At 38.9% G+C, this 25,868-nt stretch overlaps 1 protein-coding gene across 1 annotated transcript in view; it reads left to right on the forward strand.

Annotated features, from left to right (window-relative positions):
* ngfra (nerve growth factor receptor a (TNFR superfamily, member 16)) overlaps nucleotides 1–8,854 on the forward strand; it is a 28,395-nt gene extending 19,541 nt beyond the window's left edge. Inside the window, exon 6 of the mRNA XM_063472343.1 lies at nucleotides 5,196–8,854. Within this exon, the coding sequence (XP_063328413.1) occupies nucleotides 5,196–5,248 (53 nt within the window). The 3' untranslated portion in view covers nucleotides 5,249–8,854. The remainder of the gene's footprint in view (nucleotides 1–5,195) is intronic.
* Nucleotides 8,855–25,868: the final 17,014 nt, after the last annotated feature.

Below are 25,868 nucleotides of genomic sequence, written 5' to 3' on the forward strand. Positions count from 1 at the left end.
CACGTGGTATTACTTTCAGTGCCAAGGAAAGTCTACCTCGATTAAATCAAGATATTCTACTGAGATTTTATCAATGTGTGTAGTGGTGTTTTTTGAGCATTGTGCAAGCTTTTCTCTCAGAGGGAAGACACATTTCTGCAGGATTGAGATCAAAAGCAATATATCACCTAACAGCAGGACTAAAATCTACATTTAGCTGCCAAAGGCAGGTAGGTGAGGCCAAGTCTTACAGGTATTCACGATGCATTAGACTCAAGGAATGCACAGACTACGGCTCTACGGGAAACCTGCCGTCAAAACAAGGTGAAAAATTTCAGTGTTGACAGAATTTTGACACAGATTCCATCTCAGTCAGTACATTGGAGGAATGTATAGACTGGGTATGTAACTGTATATGTATGATCTGTATTTGCCTTTACCACTACTCCTCCATATATTTGTCTCTGGGGACTTGGGAAGTGTTTCTGGTGTAGGTCTTTAGGACAGATTGTGCAATGCAGACTCGAAAGCCAGACAACATCTAAAAGGTTTGTTTGTAAGATGAACTCAATAAATGATGTCTGGCTTAGAACCAACATTATGCACTTTACTAATCTATTATAAAGCAATTTACCATGTCCTTAATTTACTTCTTGTAATGCAGTGCATTAAGATGGAGAAACACAGAGATGAACTTTTTTTGTGTGTGTTTTTGTTTGTCTGAGATATCTGCCATTACTGTTAATATAGATATATTAAGATAACTCCGAGTATACATTTTTTTTCCAGTGCTTTGCCATTTTTGTGTGCAAGCCAGAATTTCTGTGTTTCCTACTAAAGGCATAAATATTGTTAAAAATTCTTTTTTTTTTTATTTTTATTTTTTTTTTAAAAAAGAGCTTTGACATTTTCAAAATTAGCTGGGAACTTTAGATTGTAGGGAATGTTACTGGATCAGGAGAAATCTGTGCATTTTGGGGACTAACTTGCATCACTAGCAGCAAGTGATGTTAAAGCAGCATGAATGTGTATGTTGAAATGTGTTTTTGATTGTTGGGAACAGCAGTAATTTTTAGCAAATTCATTATCAAGCTTTGCATGTAAAGACAATGTTTTACAGGATCAATATGTTAGAGGGATCTGATCACAATAGCTAAAACCCCCCAAAATGCCGGTATCATCCCTTAACCATTACAAGAAATATAAATGCAAACATTGAATTATTACTATATTTGAGCCCAGTTATCTCAAATTATACCAGTCTTTTATGACCATCTAATTCTCCTTTTAAATCAATATAAGATCAGGTGATTTCATTCACTGCATAGCACTGAATATATAAACGCGAAGAACGAGGCTCGGTGAGAATTGTCACTAAATGTCTGGAAAAAAAGAGCCTTGGAGGATAAAAGTAAGTGCTCCAGGAATGTGAAGTGGCCTCTGCACAACACTGAGCCATCCATCGTCCTTCAATTCTCAAATAGCACTTACAAAATGAAACCAGCTTTTTTATTTGATTTATACATATAAGAGTGAGTTTTTTCCTCTACTGAAGAGGTCTTAAGTTCACCCGTGATCTTGTTTTCAGTTGTTCTCGCTTGTCCTGTTCTTTCTCAGGGTTTTATTTTTCCCTTCCAAAGCATATTGTGTAAAGATTAAGAAATTGTTATAATAAGGATAATAGTATGCGAAGACAAACAACTGACAAATCCTTGCTTCTACAATCTGCACCACTGTGTCTGGTCTAGGATGCCCATTACATTCTAATGAGGCCTGGAAAAAGCTTATTTTGTTCTTGTGTTTTGTTTGAGTACCTCTTTTCATTCTTCCACTCAACAAATGTGAAGCCCGCTGTATGTCGAAGAAAAGAAAGGAATTTCTTTTGGAGGCAAAGTTTGGCATTGGTTCATTGAGAGGATGACTGCCTGCTTAACACTGTCACCTCTTTAACGGATTGGCTCATTAGCAGGTGTTATGAGATGGGATCCAGGCCTGGGCTCCAAATCTGATGTAGTATCAGTGTTTAGCACGTGCTAATTGGCATTACCACCGTCTGTCGGTGCGGAAGCCTTTAAAAAGGCAGCAAATGTGCTTGTGCAGGGGGTTGTGTGCTCTTACACGACCAACTGGGACTGTAAAAAAAGCAAAGGGGTGAGAATATGCGCCATAAATCCATGATAATCGCAGGGGGTTTCCTGTTTCCACTGAACCATATTTAACTGGTAGCTAAAGTAATGGGAACAGCTTCAGTCAAAACAAGTCAAAGAGGCTTTTAAAACCAGAAACCGAGCACTTAAAATGTCCCCTCGCTTTGACTGACACACTCAATGAGGGTATTCCCTGCATGATTCACTGGTGAGGGGTGAGACCTCCAAGATGAAGGGTCCTTAGCCTCATTTCTGTCTGCTCGTCTGAATTGAAAAGAACCATCTCATCTGTGCAGTGCCCCTCCCTGAACTCTCCCTCGCTTACTGCCTGCTTCCCCATATGAATTGTGCAGATTGTATGTGTTTAAAATTTAAATGAGACCTCATTGCCCACCAAACTGAGTCAAAGCAGGTGTCAGTCAAAAAATATTTAAAGGATTGTCAGAGTCATTGGAAAAAACAAAAGACCTGATGATTAAAGGGTAGAAATTTGATGTTAGAGCTTCAAAACTGACCTAAAATAACACCGTAGCAAATGTACAGTCCCAGATTTATGCTGCTTAATCTTCCTATGAAAGCCACCGAAAGAAGGTTTGCTGAAAACGCAAAGGGACGGCAGTCTTTATTGCATCACTACAGTCAACCTCCATCATGGGGTTTACATGTGGGATTGCGTTCGAGAGCCGACGGTACCTGCAGAATCTCAGCAGTACGTTCTTTACTCTGTAACATTATACAGCTGAAAGTTACAGTAATAATGCAGCTGAGTCATGTTACAAATCACTAATGCAATTTCTTCAGTACAAGAGGGATGACTCATAACTGGTTGTCATCCTCCCACATTAGCAAGTTTGCAAAAACTTCTCTGGGTGGAAGTATTCTCACTGCTGTTGTTATCTGAATAATGAGCATAGAAGTAGGCAACAGACACCCTGCATGAAATAAGTATGTATTTGGTGCACAGTAGAGCTGCAATGAGTCGACTAACTGATTAAATGATTCTACAACTACTTTAATAATTGGTTAAGTGGTTTGATTACCCTGAAGATGTTGGTTTAACAAATCAACACACTTGATGGTATCAACAAGGATTTAGGCTGTCCCCCCCCCCAAGCCAGAGTCTTATTATTTCATCTGTTTTTGTCAAATCCACAATCAAGGAGCAATTAGGTCTCGGAAATAAGTTCACAACTAAACTAAATATTCACCCTCTAATGTCCTGATTAATATTCAGCTTCCCTTTATCACCAGGATGTAGAAACAAATTTCTGAAGTGCTGGGAACCTGGTGACTAGTTTTTTGAATTAGCCTCTGGGGACAACAACCAGTTGGGGCTTCCAGTGTAGAGAACAGACATCTGGTGCAAGACTTCCTGCTCTGTAAACCAGTAATTCTTTACAAAGGCAGATACATTTAAAAAAAGCTATAAAAATCTAAATTATGATCTGAGCCTAGCTTAAGGTTCAAGGTTGAATTTTGGCAAATGAGTTCACTCTATTGCTCCCACCATGGGCTGTTTGTTGGCGTTGAAGCAAAGCATCAAACTTGATTGGTAAGTAGAACTCAGACTGCAAATGCACAATTGGGTACAAATATCTTGCCCCATGGTACAAGTGCATAAGCAGATATTTGATAAAAAGACTATGGAGATTCATCAGCTTGGTACATGCTATCACAAATGCCTGATGACAAATAAAAATACAAAAAAGAGGGACCAGGCAAATTTAGCAAATAGGTTTATAATTTAGGAAGAAAAGACTGTATTCATGCAGGGTTTAGTTAATCAAGTAAACACAAAAATATGTAGTATCCTTTCAAGTGCCCTAAAAATGAAAATGGATCTAAGTGGAATAAAATGAGTTCTGAAATGAATATAAGTAGTGCTAAGTAAACTATCAAAAGAAAAACAGATATATATGTGAACATAGTAAAACACTGGCTCTATAACTTTTCCTTTGAGTTCTTGTGACAATCATGAAACCACAAATCACAATCACAATTGGCAAATTTCAAAGCTTAACAGTGGCTTTGGATCCAATCAGGATTCCCTGAATGTTCTGATTGGAAAAAAAAAAGTCAGTAACAAGGCTTCGCTCTGATGGGGAGTTCACATTTCAGAGTAGACCTGATTGAACTGGTTCAGTGAAAGACAGCTTGTATTGATTCTTGGAATGAGGTCGGACTCTATAAAACAGCCATGTGGCTATTATTATCAATGCTTGCCTCTGAAATGAGGTGCATTGCCAGTTCAGAAACAGTTGGACTGAAGCAGAAGTGCAGGTGCAAGTCACTGTGTGTCTGTGTGCATGAACTTGTGCGTGATACAGATGGCTGGGCACTGGCCAGCGTCAGAGTCTTCCTGCTCTGTGTCACTGAGGATGCCTGTAGAGTGTCTGTTTAAGCAGAAGGAAGAGACAAGTGCTTTGGACTGCCGCTGGACATAATCAGAGTAGATGGAGAAAGGAAGCAGAAAAACTGGGTGTAGCGATCTTAGTGCTCTTAGTGCAGTATATTGTTTGGAAAAGGATTTTGGGAGAGAGTGACACTATAGGTAGTCCCTTCTTAAAACTGTGTTGTACTGTAGTTCACTTTCACAAGGATGCATTGATAAGACACAAAAATGAGCCACCAGACTTTGGGGTCCTCTCAGAATTATGTCTTCATTCCCAAGGTGTTTCCATGGTTTCCCTCAATCAGCTTTGTTTCTCATCCTCATGGAGCTAATGATCCAGTTTAACAAGCCTGAACGAGTGGATGACACCATAGGGCCCTCTACAGGGTAGAGTGTGATTATCCAGAGTTTTAGAGGTTTTACATGACTTATAGTAAGTAGTTTATTTTTTGGTGAATGGATAGCTATAACATTTGGGCGATTTAACTAGAAACATTTCCTTGTGATTAAGAAACTTTTTGAAGAAGATAGAACAAGGATCTTTTCAGTGCGAGACACAAGAAACAGTGTTGGTATGAGTGAAATTTCGAGATAATAAAAGAAGAGCTCTACAACAAAAACCCCCCCACCAGTGTCTTCTTTTCACAGCCTGACATATATCTTATCTTTTTCTGCAGTGGTTAGGGTGGATGGGGGTCCCCAGCCTGACTCGCCTCCCCCTGAAGTCTAAGGAGGCGGAGGCCCAAGACAAGGAGAAGACAGTGGGGACTTAAACAGTGGACCAAAAGGAAGACAGGCGGCCACAGAATCTAAAAACTGACTCTGATTTATATCTGAAGCTGCCACAGAGCGACATCTCGACTGATAAGGACCTCCCAGCACCTTTGGGCCACACGCTGACTCTTCCTCCATGCACATACAGTGTGCCTGGACACAATCTCTTTGGCAATATCAACCAAAATCTGAACCTGTGTTACACAGATAGGTAGATATTTGCCAGTGCATCTTGTATTACCTGACTATTCCAGTATGACATGACATAATTCTCACTAGCTGCCAGTTTAGAACCTCCTATCCATCTCGAAGCTTTTCATTTACCTTTAAATTTTATGATCACTTGCAATGAAACATCTATGCCTGATAGGTAAATAGGTAGAAAGACACTTCATTATATTCCCTCTTTTTTCATGAGCATCAAAGAGACATAGGGAGCTTGTCCGTCTCACATCTTGCTCTGTGGCGTCCCACTCTTGGATAATCCTCTGCCTCTCTCCACGAGATTCACTCTATTAGACCCCCACTGTCATCAGCGATACGAAAAGCAACAGGGGAGCCGTGAGTCACTCCCAACTTCTTCTGAAATTTCTTTCTCTTGTATCATTTAACCACAGATACGTTTCATGTCATGTTGTCTTATAAAACGTCTGCGTCATTGTTTGAGATTGGCTACGCCGACTGATGTGAGTGACTCATATTTGGAAAAAGAGGTTAACTATTTTGTTTTTTTTGCCTCAGTGAGATGCTTCTTCCTGACTTTCTCTCACAAACTAACCCCGTTACGGCACCTAAAAAGGATTGTGTTTCGGTAATTTCACGCTTTTAATTCAACATACGCAAATGTATATCTTCTGTTTATGGTGCGGTACTTTAATTTTGTGGCTTGAGCTACATGGCTGATTCAGCAGTGGTCCTCCACACTCCTCCGTGGAGCCTGGATGTGCAACATGAGGGGGAACGTCTCTGCATTGTGGAGCTTTGCTGACTCATTGCAATGAGTTAACTTGGCTGATGGGAAGGGGAAGCCATCTAATGAGCAACAAACTACGTCATCAGTGCTCATTAAACTGATGTTTAAATGAATCTGGGACACAAAATCAGCAACAAGGAATCCCATCTATAACAATTTACGCTTACTGAGTGGAAAATTGGGACAACCCTCAGAGGCACACTTTCATTTCATAATCTGCACAAGCAACTACATCTCCACATTCTCACTCTTGCAGTCTTTCATGCAGCTTGGTCTGAGTCTGATAAACAGTGTGGAGGTGCTAATGCTTTGCCGCTGGCACTCACATCAACACAGGACCCATTAGAGAGACATCCTGACAGGCAGGTAGTAATTACCTCAGGGTTTCAGCTTCATTTACCCTCTGCTCCACTCTCATTGGGATTAATGCTGTGGACAACAGAGGGGTGACTACGCCCTCGCTGAAGCCTCAACGCCACATTACAAATCCTTTATCCCACTCTGAGGCTGCTGACATTTACTACATTGGCTGGTGATATAAAAGCACTTAGTCCAGGCTCACATCGAAAGCTGGGTGATACCTTTTATCATGAAGGACCACTTTTATGCTGCCCCCCTCCTGTTGCCTAACGTAGCTGTAAAAGCAATTGACATAGATACCTTGCAAAAGATTGTAGCTGAGCTCACCGGCATTGCTTTAGCATTCATTCCTTCAGGGGCACGTATCTTCTCAGGGTCCCTCTTAATATGGTGTGGATAAAATGATAAAGAGATCTTCAGAAAATTAGTGTGAATCATCTGTAAGTTGTGTAATAGACCTGCTAAGTAGACAAGTAAAGTAGCGTAGAAAGACACGGGTTGATATAGATTCAGGATTTAGAAACAGAATCATTTAAAAGAATAGTTTGATTGCTTTTTTCACGAATATTTTGATGAGAAGATTGTTGCAAATGTCAGATCCAAACATTCGGGTTAGCTTAGCTTAGAATGAATACTATAAAACGGGGGAAATGGTTGGCTGACTCTGGCCAAAGGTAAGAAATTCACCTACCTGTACCAAGTTCCCTGATAAACACATCACTTCTCCTAGCTTCATACGAAACCTCACATGTAAGAGATGACACATGGCTTTTAAACGGGGATTATTTGTTATACCATTATCTATGAACAAGTGGATGTGTTTACTTGTTAGCAGAACTTGTCGAATTTAATGACCACCAGATAGGAAATGTCACACAGTGAGAAGAAGACAGAGAAAGTGAGTCATTATATCCGGCATGCATCAATCACCTGGTCACCAACAGCTCAAGACAATTAAACTTTCTCTTCACTTGTGATTCATGAATCACTGCAGCATAATGAATGGAAGCAAATAAAACTCTGCTGTCCTTTGCTCACACCTCCTCAGCTGACGCGGTGCGGACATGTGACCACACACACATACAGACAGTGTATGATTCACTCCTCTATTGTAAGAGCCGGTATGAGTCATCCCGATCCTAGCTCTGGCAGTGACATTAAAGCAGACTCTGCTACAGTATGAGCGACCAGAGTGTTGACTTAACAGGAAAGTAAAAAAAAAACCTACTCCACGACTGCATCCCCCTGAGGCCCAATCAGCCCTCCAGCAGTGAACTCATATACCCTGAACTGACTTATTCTGTGTTACTCTAACAGCTTGTAACGTGAGACACACTGTAGGAATGTACAACCTGAATATAAACAGAAATATATGCAAGACCAATTCAAGGATAAGGTTTGAGTAGCCCTAAGTTTTTGTTGTAAATTGATTTTTCTTTTTTGTCTTTACATTTTCCTGTTTGTTTGTATGACTGAACAATATTACACTTTTGGAATCCGTATTTTTTCTAACTGATGTTATTTTGTAGCACTTATTAGACATAATATGAATGCACTCAAAGAGTGTACCACAGTTCAAGTGCCTGTGTACAGTGTCCAGTATCTTTGAGTTCAGATGTATGGCTAGTTTTCTTTTGCAGTTTTCCACTTATTTTGTGTTTTTTGTGTATTTTTAAAAATATTTTCAGAGCTAATGAAGGTTTCTAGTAAATCGAAGTCAGCACTATAGATGAACCTTGGAGACGCAAGCAAACTGTATAAACTTGGCACCAGTATAAAGAGACTTACAGTACAAATAGGTTGCCAGTGAACACATACTATATGTTAACATGCTATAAATACTGGTGACTAACAGGGTCATGTAGCATTGCATAAACATGCCACCCAGGACTTCTACTCTTAAGCTCACACATACTATTTGTCAATAGAAATCAGCTCTACGGTACTGATTTTTTGCATGTACAGTAAGTTTTATCACATACCTCCATCACAGAGGCAACAAGATATGTAATCTACAGTAACATGAAGTCTATAGGGAGGTTCACTGTGATACTCTGTGATAATATTACTTGATACAGATAGATCAGGACCTGGTCCCAGTAAAGCTGAATGTCATCTGCAGTAACCTACTAATGTAAAATGCATTATGTAAATGTGAATTTCTTAGCGTTGATACAAGACAGAAAAATACCCTATAAAATGTATAAAAACAAAAATATGTGCAAGTGTAATGGACATCCATATTAAAATAAACAGATGTCATTGCATTATTTGTCTGCTCTGTCTTTGTAGCTACACTGAGATTGATTATACTCACACGAATAGATAAATATGGTGTTAATGTTATTGGTTAAAGGAAGAGCTTGAGATCTTGGCAAACCTGCTTGCTAAAAAGCGATCTGTTTTGCAAATATGAAACCTGTGCCAGCTGTTGATTAGCTTAGAGTAGCTCAAAGAAGTTCAGTGTAATAACTTTTTGTCATGACCTTAAAAACATGAAAAATTATGCAACAGTTGTAGATGGGTGAAAGTATGGACTTAATAATCCGGTTTGTCATATATTACTGCCTGCTTGCAAATGCTTTTATTGTCTGGTAGAACGCTGCGTCTTAATAGTTTATGAATTGCAGATCATTTCAGGCTCAGAGATATTTTTAGGCTGTTTTCGTTGTACATTTCCATTTCCAGTGACGTTTGAATCGGTAGACTTTGAGGTCCACTCCAAAGAAACTGCAGCTTGCAGGTTTTTAATAAACTTGAAGCAGTTCATTAAGGATTTATGCTAATGAATCCACTCTCTGAAATCATCCTTCAGTTTAAGTTTCATGACTGACTGCATGACATGTACATCATTTACTTTTATATCCTGAAATGATTTCCTCTTTCCTTTGCCCATTTAAAGCGTTTTTTTATGCATGGCTTGTATTTTCTTGGTTTCATATCAAAATCCGTGAAAACCAGGAGTACGTGGAATAGCAGTGTAGTGGTTAGCACTGTTCCTTGATGGCAAGAAGGTTTTGAGTTGGAAGCTCGATGCTAGGTTGGGGTACTTCTGTGTGAAGTTTAGATGTGTCTATGTGGGGTTCCATCCCCCCACAGTCCAAACTTGCTGGTTAGAATAATAAAGGGTTAAAAATAATCACTTAAACTGCATATTATAATGTGCTGCATGAATGTTTGTGATTTGTAGCCCAAGGGACTTATTGAGCTAAGTAAGACTAGAAGAGCAGTACAGTATAAATCTTCATATATTTTCAGTCCATACAACATCATGCTGTAATCGATTAAATTTAGAAGCACTCGTAGACTGATTTGTTAGCTGCAGACACAGCCTGGCCAGCTACTGTATACTTGTGGTCAGCATGAGGAGAAAACACAATTGTGGTCAGAATTTACAAACAGTCGTCATGGGCATGACCGTCATGGTAATTTGGGGCTTTTAATGATTTCTTTGAACTGTTCTTTGTCAGAGGGTAATGATTTTAGAGGAGACATATTTAATTTAAAATCCAATAAGAACTGGATGCACAAGTTTAAATTTATTTTGAATTTTCTCTAATTCACAAGGGGGTCAAAAGTTTGCTGGCATGAAAAGAGTACTCAAGACCAGTACTCAGACCAATGGGTCCAAAGAACTCAGTGCAGAAGGAGAATTGTAGATTTACATAAGCTGGGAACACTTTTTAAACAACTGAAGATTCCAATTTCATTAATTCAAACAATGTTAAGTACAAAGTATTTGCACGTGTCTTTGCAAGTATTTGCTAAAGCCTGGAAGAAGACCCAACTGTCATGCTCAGATGGGAGGAAATGAATTAGGATGTTCCAGACCAAGCCAGGAGCCACGGAGGCTCAAAGCTCTTGTGAACTGAAAACTGCTGGAGCATCAGCATCACTGTCCACAGTGAAGCCAGTTTTACATTGCTTTGGGCCGAGAGGGTGCCAACCAAGAAAGAAGCCTCACCTCCAAAATCAACACCTTTAATGCAGCTGCCCATATGGACAGGACAAGCGCCATCTGGAGAAATCATTTTTCTCCAGACGAGACAAAGATTGAACTGTCTGGGCAGAATGACAAGAGGTCTGTTTTGAAGGTGAGGCTTTCAAACCTACAGTATGAATATTTTACCACCATGGCAAGCATGGTGATGGTAACATTTTGCTTTGTGACTGTTTTGGTTCCATTGATTCTTATACTTTGCACAAAGTGGAAAGAATAATGAAGAAGGAGGACTCAAATCAACTGCCAGGTGGCTGAAACTTGGACACGATTGAACGCTCCAGCAGGACAGTGATCCCAAACAAATATCAAAACATGCAGTTTCTGGAAGGACCTTCCCAATAAAAGTTCAAAGAAATCAATAAAAACCCTAAATTACCAGGGAATTCATGACCATGATGAGTATATACAAACTTTTGACAACATCTGTATTTCTTCCTCATGCTAAGCTAAGCTAACGGGCAGCTTGATTGATTCCATTTTACAAACATGACAATGATGCTGACCTTGGTGGGGTAATTCAAAGATTTTGATCAATTTCTTTAAGTCAGCAGTTGAAAGTAGGCTGGATACATGTATGACATATAATCTAAAGAGGGTGGGAAAAATCGCAGCAAGCTTTTTATCATTGGGAGAAATATATTAGATTATTTAAAATATTTCCAAAACTGAACATGCAGGTGTCACAATCTCACAGAGCTATCAACATTTTAACATTTCCCACCCTACTAGTTTTGATGAAAGGCAGTTTTTGTTGTCCCCCCCCCCCCCTTTTCAAAAACACCCAAAAGCATTGTGAAAATGACCTCAAGCAAATGAAAATAAAATGCTTAAACCAGAAAGAATGGCGTGCTGGACTCACAGCCAAACCACAGTTTAAAACAAGACCATATGTGAAGGTCTACTGGACCCAGAGTGCGGTTCTCTACAGTCTTATCACCACTTAAACGTTTTGGATTCCAGATGGAATTTTTGTTCCTGCTACGTGTCAGAGATTAATCCTCAGCGATAAATCCTTCATCAACAACGAAATGACATAATAGCAAGAAAATGATCAAGAACAGTACTAACGTCTGTTCTGGTTCAATTTTTGTGAAATAGCACAACAGTTTAAAAAAATGAACTATAGTAATACAACACGAAAGTGATGAAATGTTTTTGTACAGCTCCCCCCTTCACTAGTTTCTACTGAATGCAACAAAGCAGAGCAAGATGGGGTTGACAGATACATTTTAATTTGATCAGCAGGGAACATTTACATGGAAACACTAATCAACAGAAGTTTTTCCTTCTATCAAGATTAATCAGGACTCCAACTCAGCTGAAATGACAAAAAAGCCCATAAAGAGATGAAATGAAAGAGATACGCCAACTTGAAGCAAATCTGCAAACATGCTCGAAGCAATACAACTGAAACTTGTCTGTGTGACTAATTTAAAAAAGAAACAAGCACCTACAAGAAGAATGTCTCAGCTTGGCTTTAGTTTGTTGATGAATGCTTTTTTTGTAAATTTAAATCAGCAGGTTATAGCTTTATTCATTCACATAGACACGTTATTTACACACTTAGATAAATTCATCAGATTTTTGCTAACAGGGCTTACACACTCCATCAGCACTTAATGGGCTAAAATGTGCATGGTGATTAGTCATATCTGATGGATTCATGGCACAAAAACAGATGAGAAAGAAAAATTGATTTTTTCTCAAAGAAACCGAAAGAAATATAATAGTATAGTTATTTTAAATATCACGCGTTAAAAATAGAAAAGTCCAGTCATAAGGACCATATATAAAACAGATCTTTGTCATTATCTAAAAGATTTAATGATGACAAAAGGCAAAAAATTTAATGTGGGCATTTCAATAAATATGCAGGAAATTTCTTAATAAAGCCAAAAGACATGAGACTTTCTTAACGTCTGAAACTCTGGTTGTCTGAAACTTCGGGGAATTTCAGCCAAACCCTGAAATTATGAGCCAGTCGCACTATTGGACTGACATGAGTGCAAAGTTGAGGTTCACAGTACTTTCACATGTGCTGCGGCAGGCAAGCATAAAAAGAACCAGTCACACCGATCATGTCAATACTTGGAATTAGGCGCTAAATAAATCCATCATTTTGTGAGACTGTGAGTGAGTGAGTTTTGTAGAAGAAGAACCTGTAGCACAAAAAAGACTTTCAAAGCTTTTGGGCCAACATCAAACTTGTAAAGAGAACTTAATGAGATTTGACTGATGATTCGACTCACGAGGTGTTTAATGTTCAGGTGACCACTGAAATAAAAGTGTTATGACCCAGACTTGATTTTGTATTCTGTGTTATTGTTTTCCCTCCTCCCTGCCTGAGGAGTGGTGTTCATTTTGTTCTATGCTTTCAGTTATGTAAGCTCTATGTGGCAGCTGACCACTGGTTGGAGACCGGAGGTGCCAGCTTTAAATTAGGACCTGATACGACTGGATTAGCTCTGTCTGTTTCCAGACTCCACACCAGCCTATGCTGTGTGTCATTGTAGTGTCATTGAAGCTAGAAGAGCTAGATTACCAACTGCTTACATGTTTAAAATGTAGTGCTGGTAGCTGTGAGGTTGTTTTAGCAACCTTCTCTAATGTTTATGTCTGGGAGTTTTTCTTTTTATCTCTATGGTGGAAGGTAAGATTTTTTTTCTACTGTTTTGGTCGTGCCCACTATGGCGTGCTCTATCCAAAATATCTGGCTTGGACTACAAATTTCACCATGGAGCTAGTCCTTAATTGTGAGTAGGGGACAAGATGGCCATGTTTTTTGTTGCACTCTGGTTTATGTTAAAAAGGATGTGAGAAATGTCTTGGCATTGTAAACCTTAAATAACCACCTGGAGGAATTTCCAACATGGCTCCTGAGTGGTAAAATTTGCCTCTCACTTTGGACAGAGGACTGTGGTCTATACAGTGAGACACAGTCATGGCTGTGTTATGGATAAAGTGTCACTTAAAGAGGTTAACACATTTCGGTGAATATTTTTTTTCCTAAATATATTAACAGAGCATACAATGATGAAAATAGATGGATGGATAACGACAGAGATTCAATTTTATTCCATTTCACCTTCAGTTCTTGTTTTTCTTTTCTCATTTGAAAATGGCTCAACACTAGTGGCAACAATTGCCACTTCCTCTGAGAGAGAAAAAACATGATTCAAGCCAAAACGTGGCTTTCATTTTTTTTAAACATTGACTGCTACATGTCACACTTCTGACTCAGTTCCTCACTACAGCAGAGCAGGTTGGAATGAAATCAAAATTCATCAAACACTGAAACACATCTGCTTGGAAACGTTTTGGACTGTTGCTTCAGTCGGTCAATCTACATCTGCAAACAATGTGAGCTGACATTATGAAGGAGGATATTTTTAGAGAGCAGTGTTTTTTTCACTAAGTGGAGGAAGGAGTAAATCTGTGAAGGTCTTCCAACAGGATCCCAGAGGTTGAACTCTGCACTCCTATGCTAAAACACCTGACAGATAAACATACAAGACATAAGAGCAAACAGCATGCACGCATAGCTTCAGAGAAAAGGAAACACGGGGCCATTTTTACCAGATTTTTATGTTACGTTACTGTTTATGTTTCTGCTTTATCAGTGTTTTCATATATGTCTCTGTAGGGTGTGAAATCTATGTAGGAGAGCTGGCTTCAGGCCTGAATACCAGCTCTGCGTCATGTGTAGGGCACATAAGGAAACCATCCAGCCAAGCAACAGTTAACAAATAAACAAATCAATCCAACCCAGCCTCTCCCATTTGCTTGCATCCTACATAGAAATTAGCAGACCGCCCTGTTCCTACTCACTTAACTATAAAGACAGAAGAATTAAAAGAGAAAATGTTGGAAATGACTGACTTGGAGGTGGAAAATCGGGAATGAATAGACTTGATGACAACCAGCTGTAGGAGCGCCATCCTGTAACACCTCACTCTAGTGGATCCCAAAGTTAAACACTCCCCACTTTAGACCCTCAGCAGTCAGAATTATTTTAATTTATGGCATTGCACTTGTTGCTGTGGGGTTTCTAATGCATGTCATCTGGTAAGAAGAAAGATGAAATAAGAAAACTTTTTGCCTTTGTTCAGAAATAAAACGACTGTGTGCCTCGTACAGATCCTTAAACCAATTCCATATGTGTATGGACCCCTACTGTTTACACCTTTACAACAGAAAAGGTGAAGTTCTCCTCCTTTATTGATAGGTAATACCCAAATGAATGACTTCTTAAGTGATTATCTATAATGCTGCTTGCAGAGTTAACTTTATTTATGGAGTGACTAAGGAATCTAAAGTATGTCTCTTCTCATTTCTGATGCAGCAGCTCATTGGATTTTCACGCACGGATGCGGTTTGCTTATTTCCTGCTCTGCTACAAAGTAGCATGGACAACAAAGTTGACTAATGGAACGTTAGAGCGAGACTCACTGGGATTCAGTTTGCCCACATCCATAACTTGACTGTCACTTCATATCAAGATAGAGATGAATAATTTTAGGGCAGAGTTAGATTTGATTTTTCTTCTCTAAGTTGAGCCTCAGAGTGAGAAAAATGAAAGTGTGTGACCACCATTGTAATGCGTGCACCTTCAACGCCTGGTACAATTCATCTTGTCGGATACGGAAGAATACTTTGTTACACACAGTTAACTGGGCAGAAAGTGAGAAAGATATTGGGTCATTCTAGCAGCACAAACAGAAAAAAAAACCAAATCAAAAAACAATAGGCCTCGGTGAACTGCAACAATTCAACATGTATCTGGAAATGCAACGAACTTGGTTACTCTCTTGTGAAGGAAACACAGGGCAGCGACGCGACTGAGAATAACAAAAGGCACCTTTTGACAAAAGAAATATTGCATCAAAGAAAATGTGTACGACTAATTTTTACCAGCAAAAATTGTATCTTATGAAAGATTGCAATTAAATTTGGAGGCTATTTTTTTAACACATAGAAAAGTTTTAATGCACATTTCTAATAAGTTTCAAACTGTTTATCTAAGACATGTAGTTAGTGGGGATAGGTTAGTTGGAAACTCTAAATTACCCATAGGTGTGAATGTGAGTGCAAATGGTTGACCTGTCCAGGGTGTACCCTGCCTCTTGTTCTAAGACAGCTGGGATAGGCTCCGCCCCCCCGTGACCCTGAAAAAGGGATAAGTGGCAGAGAACGGATGGATCGATGTTTATCTACTACAATATTTACTCTTCATATCTGATTAAATCAATGAAGCATGTTTCATATGTTTTTCATATGTTTTTTCTGGTTCAGTGCAAAAAAAAAAAAATGCACGAAACACAATGTGCATGCTGCATTAAATGACATTTTACCAAAAATATTCAAATTCAATAATGCTCTTCCTGTCTAATAACATCCTTGGCTTAAGTTTTTCACTTTGTGTACCTTTCATGCCCTCTAATGACTTTCATACAACCTCTTTCCCTTTCAAAAAATGGATTACTTACATAATTAAGTAATACATTAATTATGAAAGTAATACAAATTATTATTATATTATTATTGTTGTACATTTATAGGAGACAGGCAACCTAATAAAGGCAACCTCTCCTTTGAATGCTAACAAATTTTACATTTAAAGAATATATTTCAAACTTGTAATATATATTTCACAATGTATTTTTCCCAAGCACAGCGGGTGCCAGAAACTATTTATTATAACAGAAAAAAAAGCTTTTTAAAGAGCTCAAACACTGAGGAAAATGTAAATAAAAAAGAGATGTAATGATTTGCAAACCTCATAAACCCATATTTTTCACAATAGAACATATAAAACATGAAATAACAATATAACATATCAAATGTTTAAACTGATAGAAAAAAAAAGGGAAGGGGCATGTTTACCACTGTAAAACATTCCTCTCTTCTTTCAGCAACAGGACTTGAGAAGACCAGTTGTTGGGTTTTTGGGACAGAAATTTTGTTCCATTTTGGTCTGATATACGATTCTAGCTGCTCTACACATGCGGCTCTGAATGGTTGCTTTCTAGATGGTTGCTTTCCAGTTATGCATTTGCACTAATGCACCCTCATACCATCAGAGATGCATGCTTTTGAACAGAGTGCTGATTTCAAGTTGGATGGCCCCTCTCCTCTTTAGTCCTGAGGACGGTGTGTGCATTTTTTTCTATAAGGAATTTCAAAGTTTAGTTAAACAGTTTTCCACTTTGCCTCGGTCCATTTTAAACAATCTGTAGTCCAGAGGAGGCAGCAAGGTTTGCAGATTATATTCATTTATAGCTTCCTCTTTACCTGATAGACCTTTAACCTGCATTTCTGGATGGCACGGTGAACTGTGTTCATAGACACATTTCTGGATGTATCTTTGAGCCTATGCAATGATTTCCGTTACAGAATCATTCCTATTTCTGTGTGTCGCCTGAAGCCCTGAATACCACGGGCATCCGGTATTGATTTTCAGCCTTTTCCCCTGTGCACAGTGATTTCTCCAGATTCTCTGCATCTTTTATTGTATTACGCAGTGTAGATGATGAGATATTCAAACATATAAAGATGAGCTATTCTTTGCAATTTTACAATGAAGAAAATTATTGTGGAATTGTTCCACATTGTGAAGACAGATTATTGAACTGTGGCTATATTTGCTTCTGAGAAAGTTTGCCTTTCTAAGATGCTCTTATTATACTACTGACCTTAGTAGCTGCAAAATTTTCCACTAGATTTCTCGAAGAACTTTTTTCTTTCCAGGATTTTGTTTGCGTGTCCCGACTATGAGATATGTTTGTGCCTTTTTTTTTAATTAAATAGTAAAATGCCTCCGTTAAAGCATTTAGTATTTTTCATTTTCTATTGTAAATCTGTGTTTAATTTGTGTTCTGTTGTAATTTACATTTTACACCTCATGCAGCTTTCTTAGAACTGGATTTGTCACTGTTTATTTACCATGTTGTCTTCAGGGGCATGAAACACGTTATACCAATCAATCAATCAATCAATCAATCAATCAATCAATCAATCAATCAATCAATCTTTATTTATAAAGCACTTTTCATACAAAACAAACTGTAGCACAAAGTGCTTTACATGGTTAAAAGCAGCCCACCCCACCCCACCCTCCCACTCATTCCCCGCACTCTCATTAACAGAAACGGTCATGGATACACCCCCCCCCCCCCCCCCCCCCCCCACACACACACACACACACACACATATACACACACACACTTAAAGAGTAAAATTGGGCTGGGTACGCATTAGCCAAGTGAGGCTAATGCGACCAAAGTCCTTCCTAGAAGCAAATCCCTTGGCAACACCTTTGGGCTCTTATTTTGGTAACTATTTTAAAACATTACCTAAAATAACTAATTTAAATGTTACTTGGATATGAGTTTTTTTAATTTTATTTTATCTTTCTACGTTTGCCAGTGCTACTTGAATCACAGTTTTAATGAGTTATTTTGGGGGTTTTGTAATTCTATCAATATTTACAACACTGTGTTTAGTTTTTCTCTCTAATGTTTCAGGATTCTGAGTTGGGTTGGGTTTCTTTGCCATTGCTGAGCTTGTAAAATTCACTGACATGCTCTATCTGATACTGAGAAAAACAAATAAACTTGACTTGACAACAAATGCATCTGTACTAAAAGTCTTTTTCCTAAAAAGTATTTACCTTAACCAGAACATTACTGTACCATATGTTTATCTGGACACAAAAGGTGGCACACCCCAAAATGGAACATACTGTAAAACCACAACATTTATAAATATTTATAAAACTCTAAGTGCCTAGGGTAAAATTTGGACACAGTTTGTTTTTCCCACTGTTCTCTGATACCACGAAGACCTAGACTGTGCTTGCATGGGACACCTGGTCTCATATTCTCTGGCTTAAATTCTAATAGCCAGCAGACGGAAAACACAGACTGGGTTAATTTTTGTGACACACCTTCTCCTCGCTTTGATTACAAGACAAGAAGTGATTTTTCCACTCTAATCATCTTGGCTTTTCGTCCTTGACTCCATGTATGACAAAAGGATAAACAGTTCATATATATACAAACGTACAAATTAAGTTTCTCTTCAACAAACAAGCACTTCAATCGACCACACTGATGAATAAACTTCCTCCGGGTACTGAGGCTGATCAGAGGCATTACAGCATCCTTTTGCCATTCTCAGTGATACCTAGAAAAAAGGGGCGAGGTAAAGCGATCTTAGATCATTACACTGAACTCTGCTTTACAGAACATTGTTGATATCCATTACATGCAGTGAAATGCTACAAGCTGCACGTTTTGCTTTCAAAACTTCCCTCAACAAAACAAGCACTGACTACAGGACATGACATTGAAGTTAACCAAACCCAACAATCAGGTTTTTCTCATTACTCTTCCATTCACACCTTCTAATGGACTCTATTTCTGTCAGCAACAATGCACACAGAGTTGTTTTTTCCCCAGCTCTAGCTGCAGATGCAGTGCTCAGATGCTTTCAGCACTATGCCACTTGAATAGTGAGTATCTAGTGCCTACGTAAAAATGAATGTTTGGGATCCCCCGAGTGTTTTCACAGTAGGTGTGCTAAGAAACTGTGCGGGCTAGTCAGCAACTGTACTGCTACATAGTGATGACTATGTAGCTGTAAGTATACAGGAATGCGTGATAAGAGAGGGGGGAAAAGGGTGTTTTGCGAGATAGAAAAGATAGATGGCAGCCAAGAAGGATTGGGCTGCTGTGGTGTATTTCTCCTCAGGGTCGGAGATGCTGGGTACTCACAGCACATCTTGCTGCATCTGCACAGGGCAATATGTGCAGGTGACAGTGAACAGACAGCTTGCTCTGCTCCACAGCACACCTCAGTACAACAACTGGACCTGGAAATCAAATTTATGATAACGTATTATCTTCTGCATGTGTCAGGACTGAGACTATCACAGTAAACCACCGCTGTGTCATGGTGAAAAGAATTTCCATTTCTCTCTGCTCTGCTTTTCTCTGAATAAAATATATAGCAGTTGAAAAGCCAAGTATCCAGCCCCCCCCCCCCCCCCCCCCCAAAAAAAAACCAAACAAACACAAACGAGCAGTAATGACAAAGCTTGCTTTTTAAAATATTAATTTCTATAAAACACGACATTGGTGGTTAATCAAAGGAAGTCTAATGTAGTTATGGGTTAGGACCAAAGGGCACGCCTCACTCTCATTTAATTTCCTGTGCAGATGGTAACATGGGAGTCTAACTCCTATGTTTTCTGATCACTTATTGTGTCATTTACATGATTCCTCATCAAGTCCTTCCTTTGGCCTCCTTCTGTTTTGCAGTAAAGGAACCACAGAGAGGAAGCTGATTCATCAGCAAGAACTTGGGGTTTTCTGGTTCTTATTGTCCATTTATTTTTTCTCATTCAACCACATTTAACCCACATTCATCAATCTAGTGAACACTGTAAAATACACTGTATTCAACTGATGGAAATTAAAGATATTACATATATATTATATTTTCTTTCTCATAAATACTTGTGGCTCTGGTGATGGCAGTGTCGTATTGCTAGAGCACTTTTAGATTAGATGAAACTTTATTTATCCCTCGGTTGGGTTCCTCTGGGAAATTCAGTTAGAAAGAAACAGAAGCAGGGGAAGCCCTGGACCTTGAAATTTACATTCCAAGCTCCCCTTGCCTGGACCTCCCCTCAGCAGGTGAACGTACAGAGCCAGGTGAGCTGGGGAGTTGAACCAGCGACCCTGAGTTTTTAGCCTACTAGCCCGCCACATGACGGAGTAGTAGCACATTTTTAAACCTTTGGTAATCCTGTTCTTTTTCCATCCTAATGCTACCAAGAGGCTGATATTTATGACCCTGAATAAAATGTCTCAAGAGCTTTTAGATGGATTATCCGGCCATTTGGTGTGCACATTTATGTCCCCATCAAGATTATTTGTAACCAAGCTGGTGGTCTTTTTACATTTCATCTTTTTCCCCATCTGGTAAAAATTAAAATAAATAAATAAATAAATAAAAAGGTCAGTAGTGTGATTTAACACTTACTACTAAGCACGTTTTTATCAAACATTTCCACTTTGCCCAAACTACTGATATGTAGAAGATATGGACAGGGTGCCTTTTTGGCCTCAGTGGTGTCTCAGACCTTTTGCTAAAGTTAACCAAGAAGTTTTTGGTGCTTTAGCCTAAACAAGCAGTGAGAAAAAGTGAACATAAAAATCAAATGAAAGTGAAACAAATTAGCGAGTGAAATCAATGCAAAACAAAGTCATAGATGTCCCAGATGGGATATAAAATGTCTCTTGGATGAGAACAAATGACTGGGACCACTTGGCATCCAAATGAGGATATTGTCCGGCTGTATTAATGCCCTGGGATAAGAACAAAACATGTTCCCATCAGCCTTACATATAATTTAGAGCTCAGATTAGAAATAAAACCAGCACCACACAGCCTCTCACATGGCTGTAGGCTCTCATTTTATTATTTCTATCCCTCCTTTTCAGAGTTGTGGGGTGCTATGGAGCCTATCCCAGCATGCATTGATTAATATGTGCTGTGCACAGGGCTGACACACAGGCAAACATTTTGACAATCAAACCTTCTGAGCTTTCAATTCATCCAAACTGCATATATTTGGCCTGTGGGAATAAACTCATGCAGGTATAAAAACAGCAGGATCCTCAGCAGCCTTTGAGGTGTTAACAATAATCCCATGTTATACTTCATTTATTGATAGAGCAGGACCCAGTAGGTACATATAACTGACACAGAGAAGAATGGAGAGAGCAGTTAAATACAGACATGCCACCACATGTACCCGTTGATTAAAAGAGAACACAAAAAAGCTAAAATTATACCTCATACTAAATTAAGTTCCCGTTTTCTGTTCTTCTATAACACTGCATAGAAACTATTTTTACTTTGTCTATGTGTCATTAATCAAAAAATAAAGAGGACTTAGAGTGCTACAGTCAATTAATGACAAGATCAATATCATAAATAGAAGAATATAGAAGTAAAAAATATAAAAGAACCACTCATGCTGAAATGTTTAGTAGTTTTTTAGAACAACATGTCTCTTATATGGATAAGTATGTGCTATTACTTAGTTGTTTGGATGGGTAAAATATCATGAGTAGTCACATTATTAGCCAGCAATGTGTGCAAATATTCTAGTGGAAGAAATACATTTAACATTAATGATAAAACAAACATTATGATTACTGCAGATGAAAAGCTGCAGTCACTTTTAAAAAGAATGATGAAAAGGTTTTTAATAAACTAATAAATACCAACATAAGGAAGGAAAATGACAAAATCATTGGCATTCTGAACATAACAGGAAGTATCAGGCGCAACCAAAAGAAGATCATTACCATACAAATGAAATAATAAAGAGCCCAACAGCACCTGCTCCTTGTTTGCCAAGTATGAGGAGATCTTGCTGAAAAAATGAAAGTGTAATGCAGAGAATAAAAGTCTGATGATTCACAGTCTCATAAAGCTTTACAGATATATTGGATATTCATAGCATGTATTTGACAATAACAATGCTGACATTTGCTTTGAGTAAATTGCTGCCTTTGTGATTTCCATCTATCCATTTTCTGCTATGTTCGAGTTGCAGAGGCAGTAGTCTGAGTAGAGACACTTAGATCTCCCTCTCCCCAGCCACCACCTCCAGCTCGTCCATGATGACAGTGAGGCAGTCCTAAACCAGTCCAGCAGATGTAAGCTCCCCAGCATGTCCTGGGTCTACCCTGGGCCTTCTTCTGGGAGGACATAGCCGAAACACCAAACCGAGAAGGCACCAATCAGGTACCCTAGTTATATTCCCAAACTGCCTCAGCTACCTTCTTTCAATCTTTAACCTTTAAAACAACCTACAGAGGATGTACACTATGAAGGTATATATGTTGCAAAATTTGAGAGTTGCAGAATAAAAAGTCAGAGTGTGTAGAAAGAAATTTGAACTTATATTTTGAAAATTTCAGTTGTGAAACTTGGGTTTGGAGTTTGGAGGCGGAAGGAACAGGAGTGGAGGACAGCCAATCAGAAAACAGAAGATGAAGAGGTCTCATTCCTCGCTCTCCTCCATCCGCCATGCTGGATTCACAAGTGCAGAGCACATGTAGCCAGGGTAAGTTTCCTTTAAAGCTTTGTTTAGTACATTAGCACTGTGAAGGAAATCAGCACAGACCCAGAAATCCCGCATTAGGAGTAGCTACTTCTATTTTAGCTAACGGTAACGGTGCTAACCCATGACTGCAGAAAACTGTTTTCTAAAGTCATTGGTGCTAACGGTGCTACCTAACTAGCTATCCAGCATAAATACACTGATCACTGATCGCTGTGCTGCCCCGGCATTGGCGTTAGTTTGGATATATGCCATACATTCAGTCTACATCAGAGCAGTGTTTTTTTATTCAGTTTGTCCCACTGTTGGCAATAATAGAGAACTTAGTTGACCTCTGTGACCCCGTCACTGTGAACAACAGCACAGTCACTCAGGGACATCAGTACATCACACTTTAAATCCCACTAAATCAGAGTCTTCCACAGTGCTGTCATACTGATCTGCCCATGTTTTTATTATGTTAAAGGAAACTATACCAACATGGTGTAATGCACCAAATTAGTTTAGTTGCTAATGGATAATTGCATGAAATGTTAAACATATTTAAAATCTATAACTTCTTTGGCCTTTTCTCTCAGTAGTGGGCTCATCATGTGGTGTTTGCTCTGAAGTACCAACCCAGTGCCTGGTATTTTAGGTTTCTGGTAGAGTAACTTGATCCTTTGTTCATCATTGTCATCATCAAGGAATTCTAATTTGCTCATAGTCTGACCCCTCACCCTGGATCTGCTTGCTTTGTGAGACCTTACCTGTGGTGAATTGCACAGGACAATGGGTCACGCCTTTATCATGACAAGATAACGATCCACAGAGAGGTGTTTTCTGATTTGCATAGAAAACTTGAACTAATTCTTACGTATCAGTAAGGGTTTTCCTGTTAACTTTAATCACCTAAAATCGATTGTCTATATTGATTGATTAGCTTTTGCTTACGTGGCCACTCTCTGACCACTTTCTCTGACTTTGGTTTGAATCTAAAGCAACATACATATTTTTCAGAATAAAACTCAATATAAATCTTGCTGTTTGCACAGCTGTCATAACAAGTGTGCTCATTAAAGTGATTGATCACTAATGCCCTTTCTTTCCCATGTTTTTCAGTCACAGTTTTAAACATCTGCTTCTTTGGTCTCACAGATTTACGTAATGAATTTTCTTTTTTCTGAAATTCTTGTAAAATTTACACAGTTCTGTTGGCTATAAATGACATGTGACCAACTCCACATGTGAAGAATTAAACTGCATGTTACCAATATTTGTGGCTTTTTGATTAGCTGGTGAATAAAACAGCCCCTCCTGCTGCTTACCAAGAATGTATGACAGAACGTTTAATACAGCAGTAAACATTAAATGATTGCAGAATGCAATACATCAAACACACAAATGGAAATAAAAATCACAATAGCTCGAGCTTTCAAAATATAGTTATTTTTTATTAAAGTAGATCAAATGAAGTATATACACAATACAAATATAAATATATCAAATTTTGTAGGGCATGAGCCAGTGGCGTGTATACTTAATTGCTCTGAAAATCAGTTAATAGTAAGTTTGTTACTTTGTCACTTATATAGGTCAAAGTGCTAACTGTCAAAGTTTCATCCATCCATCCATCCATCCATCCATCCATCCATCCATCCATCCATCCTCTTCTGCTTCTCCTGTAAAAGAAAAAAAAAATCCACACAAAAACCACAGTGGCTTTTATTGTTCCGAAAAGCCATACTGGCACAATGCTGGATTTCACAACTCACTTGGCATGTCCACGTAATGCCATAAAGAAAAGCTTTAGCTTCCCACAAAAATCCTCTGCCACCCAACCGCTGATTGCTGACTCTTCTTAATGAGAGGTAAAGTGGTGATTAAAACAAAGGGAGGCTACATGATCCATTACTGGGGAAAAAATAAAGATGAGATTAAAAAAAAAATGTCCGGGTGGAAAAAAAATCACCACTAAAAAAACACACACACTTTTGTCTTTGGAGGTTCCACTGAGAGGACACCCACATACTGTAAACGAACCCCAGGCCACTAAAGTAAAGGTGCAGTCATCAATCAGAGCTCTGCAGTTTCATCAACACCATAAGGATGTGGGTGTGTTGAGAGGCAATGGGACTCACAATCCCAGCCCCTCCTTTGCCAAGCCTGCCAAGACAAGGAAAGAATTTCTTCTCTACAATTGGTGATATTTATAACCCGTTGACCAAAAGAATTAAGTATCTTTATCTGCTCACCACCTGCTGTGTGGCAGAAGGTCGAGGCTTTGGCAGATCAGGTAACAATAAGCAGTATTTGGCAAAAAGGTTAAAAATGGTTCAAGGTATTGGGTAAAAAGGACAATAAAGAGTGTGAGTGCAGCAGTCTGGAAAGCTGACACAAAGTGTGTCACGTTAACTCCCAAAAGAGTTCATCAATCAGAGCTGTAGTGCAAGGGGGCCTGACAGCTGCTAATTTAGAGGGATGGATGAAGGCATAGTCTGAAAAAGAATATGACTGAGCTGCAACTACAACTTAGCAGAAGTCAGAATAAAGAATATTTTTAATAACTGTTTTTTTTTCTAGTATTATATTTGTTCCAACACCACGTGCCTCATCTGCTCTTTCCCCTGTTGCCGTCTCTTTCCTCTCATGGGCTTTCCTTTCGAGGTCTTATCAACACATCTGTCTGGAGAAGTTAGCGCTCCCATTCATTTTTACACCATGTTTTCCTAAAGCGTCACTAGATCCCCAAACAGCTCCGCTCATTCTCAGTTTCCCTTCGGGCACTTTTGAGAAAAACTGTGTGAAACTAAAGACCTCTGACTAACCGCTGCCTAATATTAACCTGCAGAGAGTCACTGACCCCCTAACTGGTCTGATCAGACAAGCCTTGTGCTGTTACAGTATGAGAACTAATGAAGAAGCGGCATGGTGCAATGCATTCCACTGTAGCATAACTGACTTTGCATGAACAGGTTGATCTATAAATAAAGTCGGTGAACATCTGTTAGGCTAAAATTCCCTGTTAAAGTTTGTCACTCTTTGTGGGACCTCTTACACATAAACTCTATGTAACAGATGGAAAGCTAATGGTTTCCAAATGGAATGACGCCATCACA

Source organism: Pelmatolapia mariae, linkage group LG4, assembly GCF_036321145.2.
Source record: "Pelmatolapia mariae isolate MD_Pm_ZW linkage group LG4, Pm_UMD_F_2, whole genome shotgun sequence".
In the NCBI taxonomy this organism is placed as follows: Eukaryota; Metazoa; Chordata; class Actinopteri; order Cichliformes; family Cichlidae; genus Pelmatolapia; species Pelmatolapia mariae.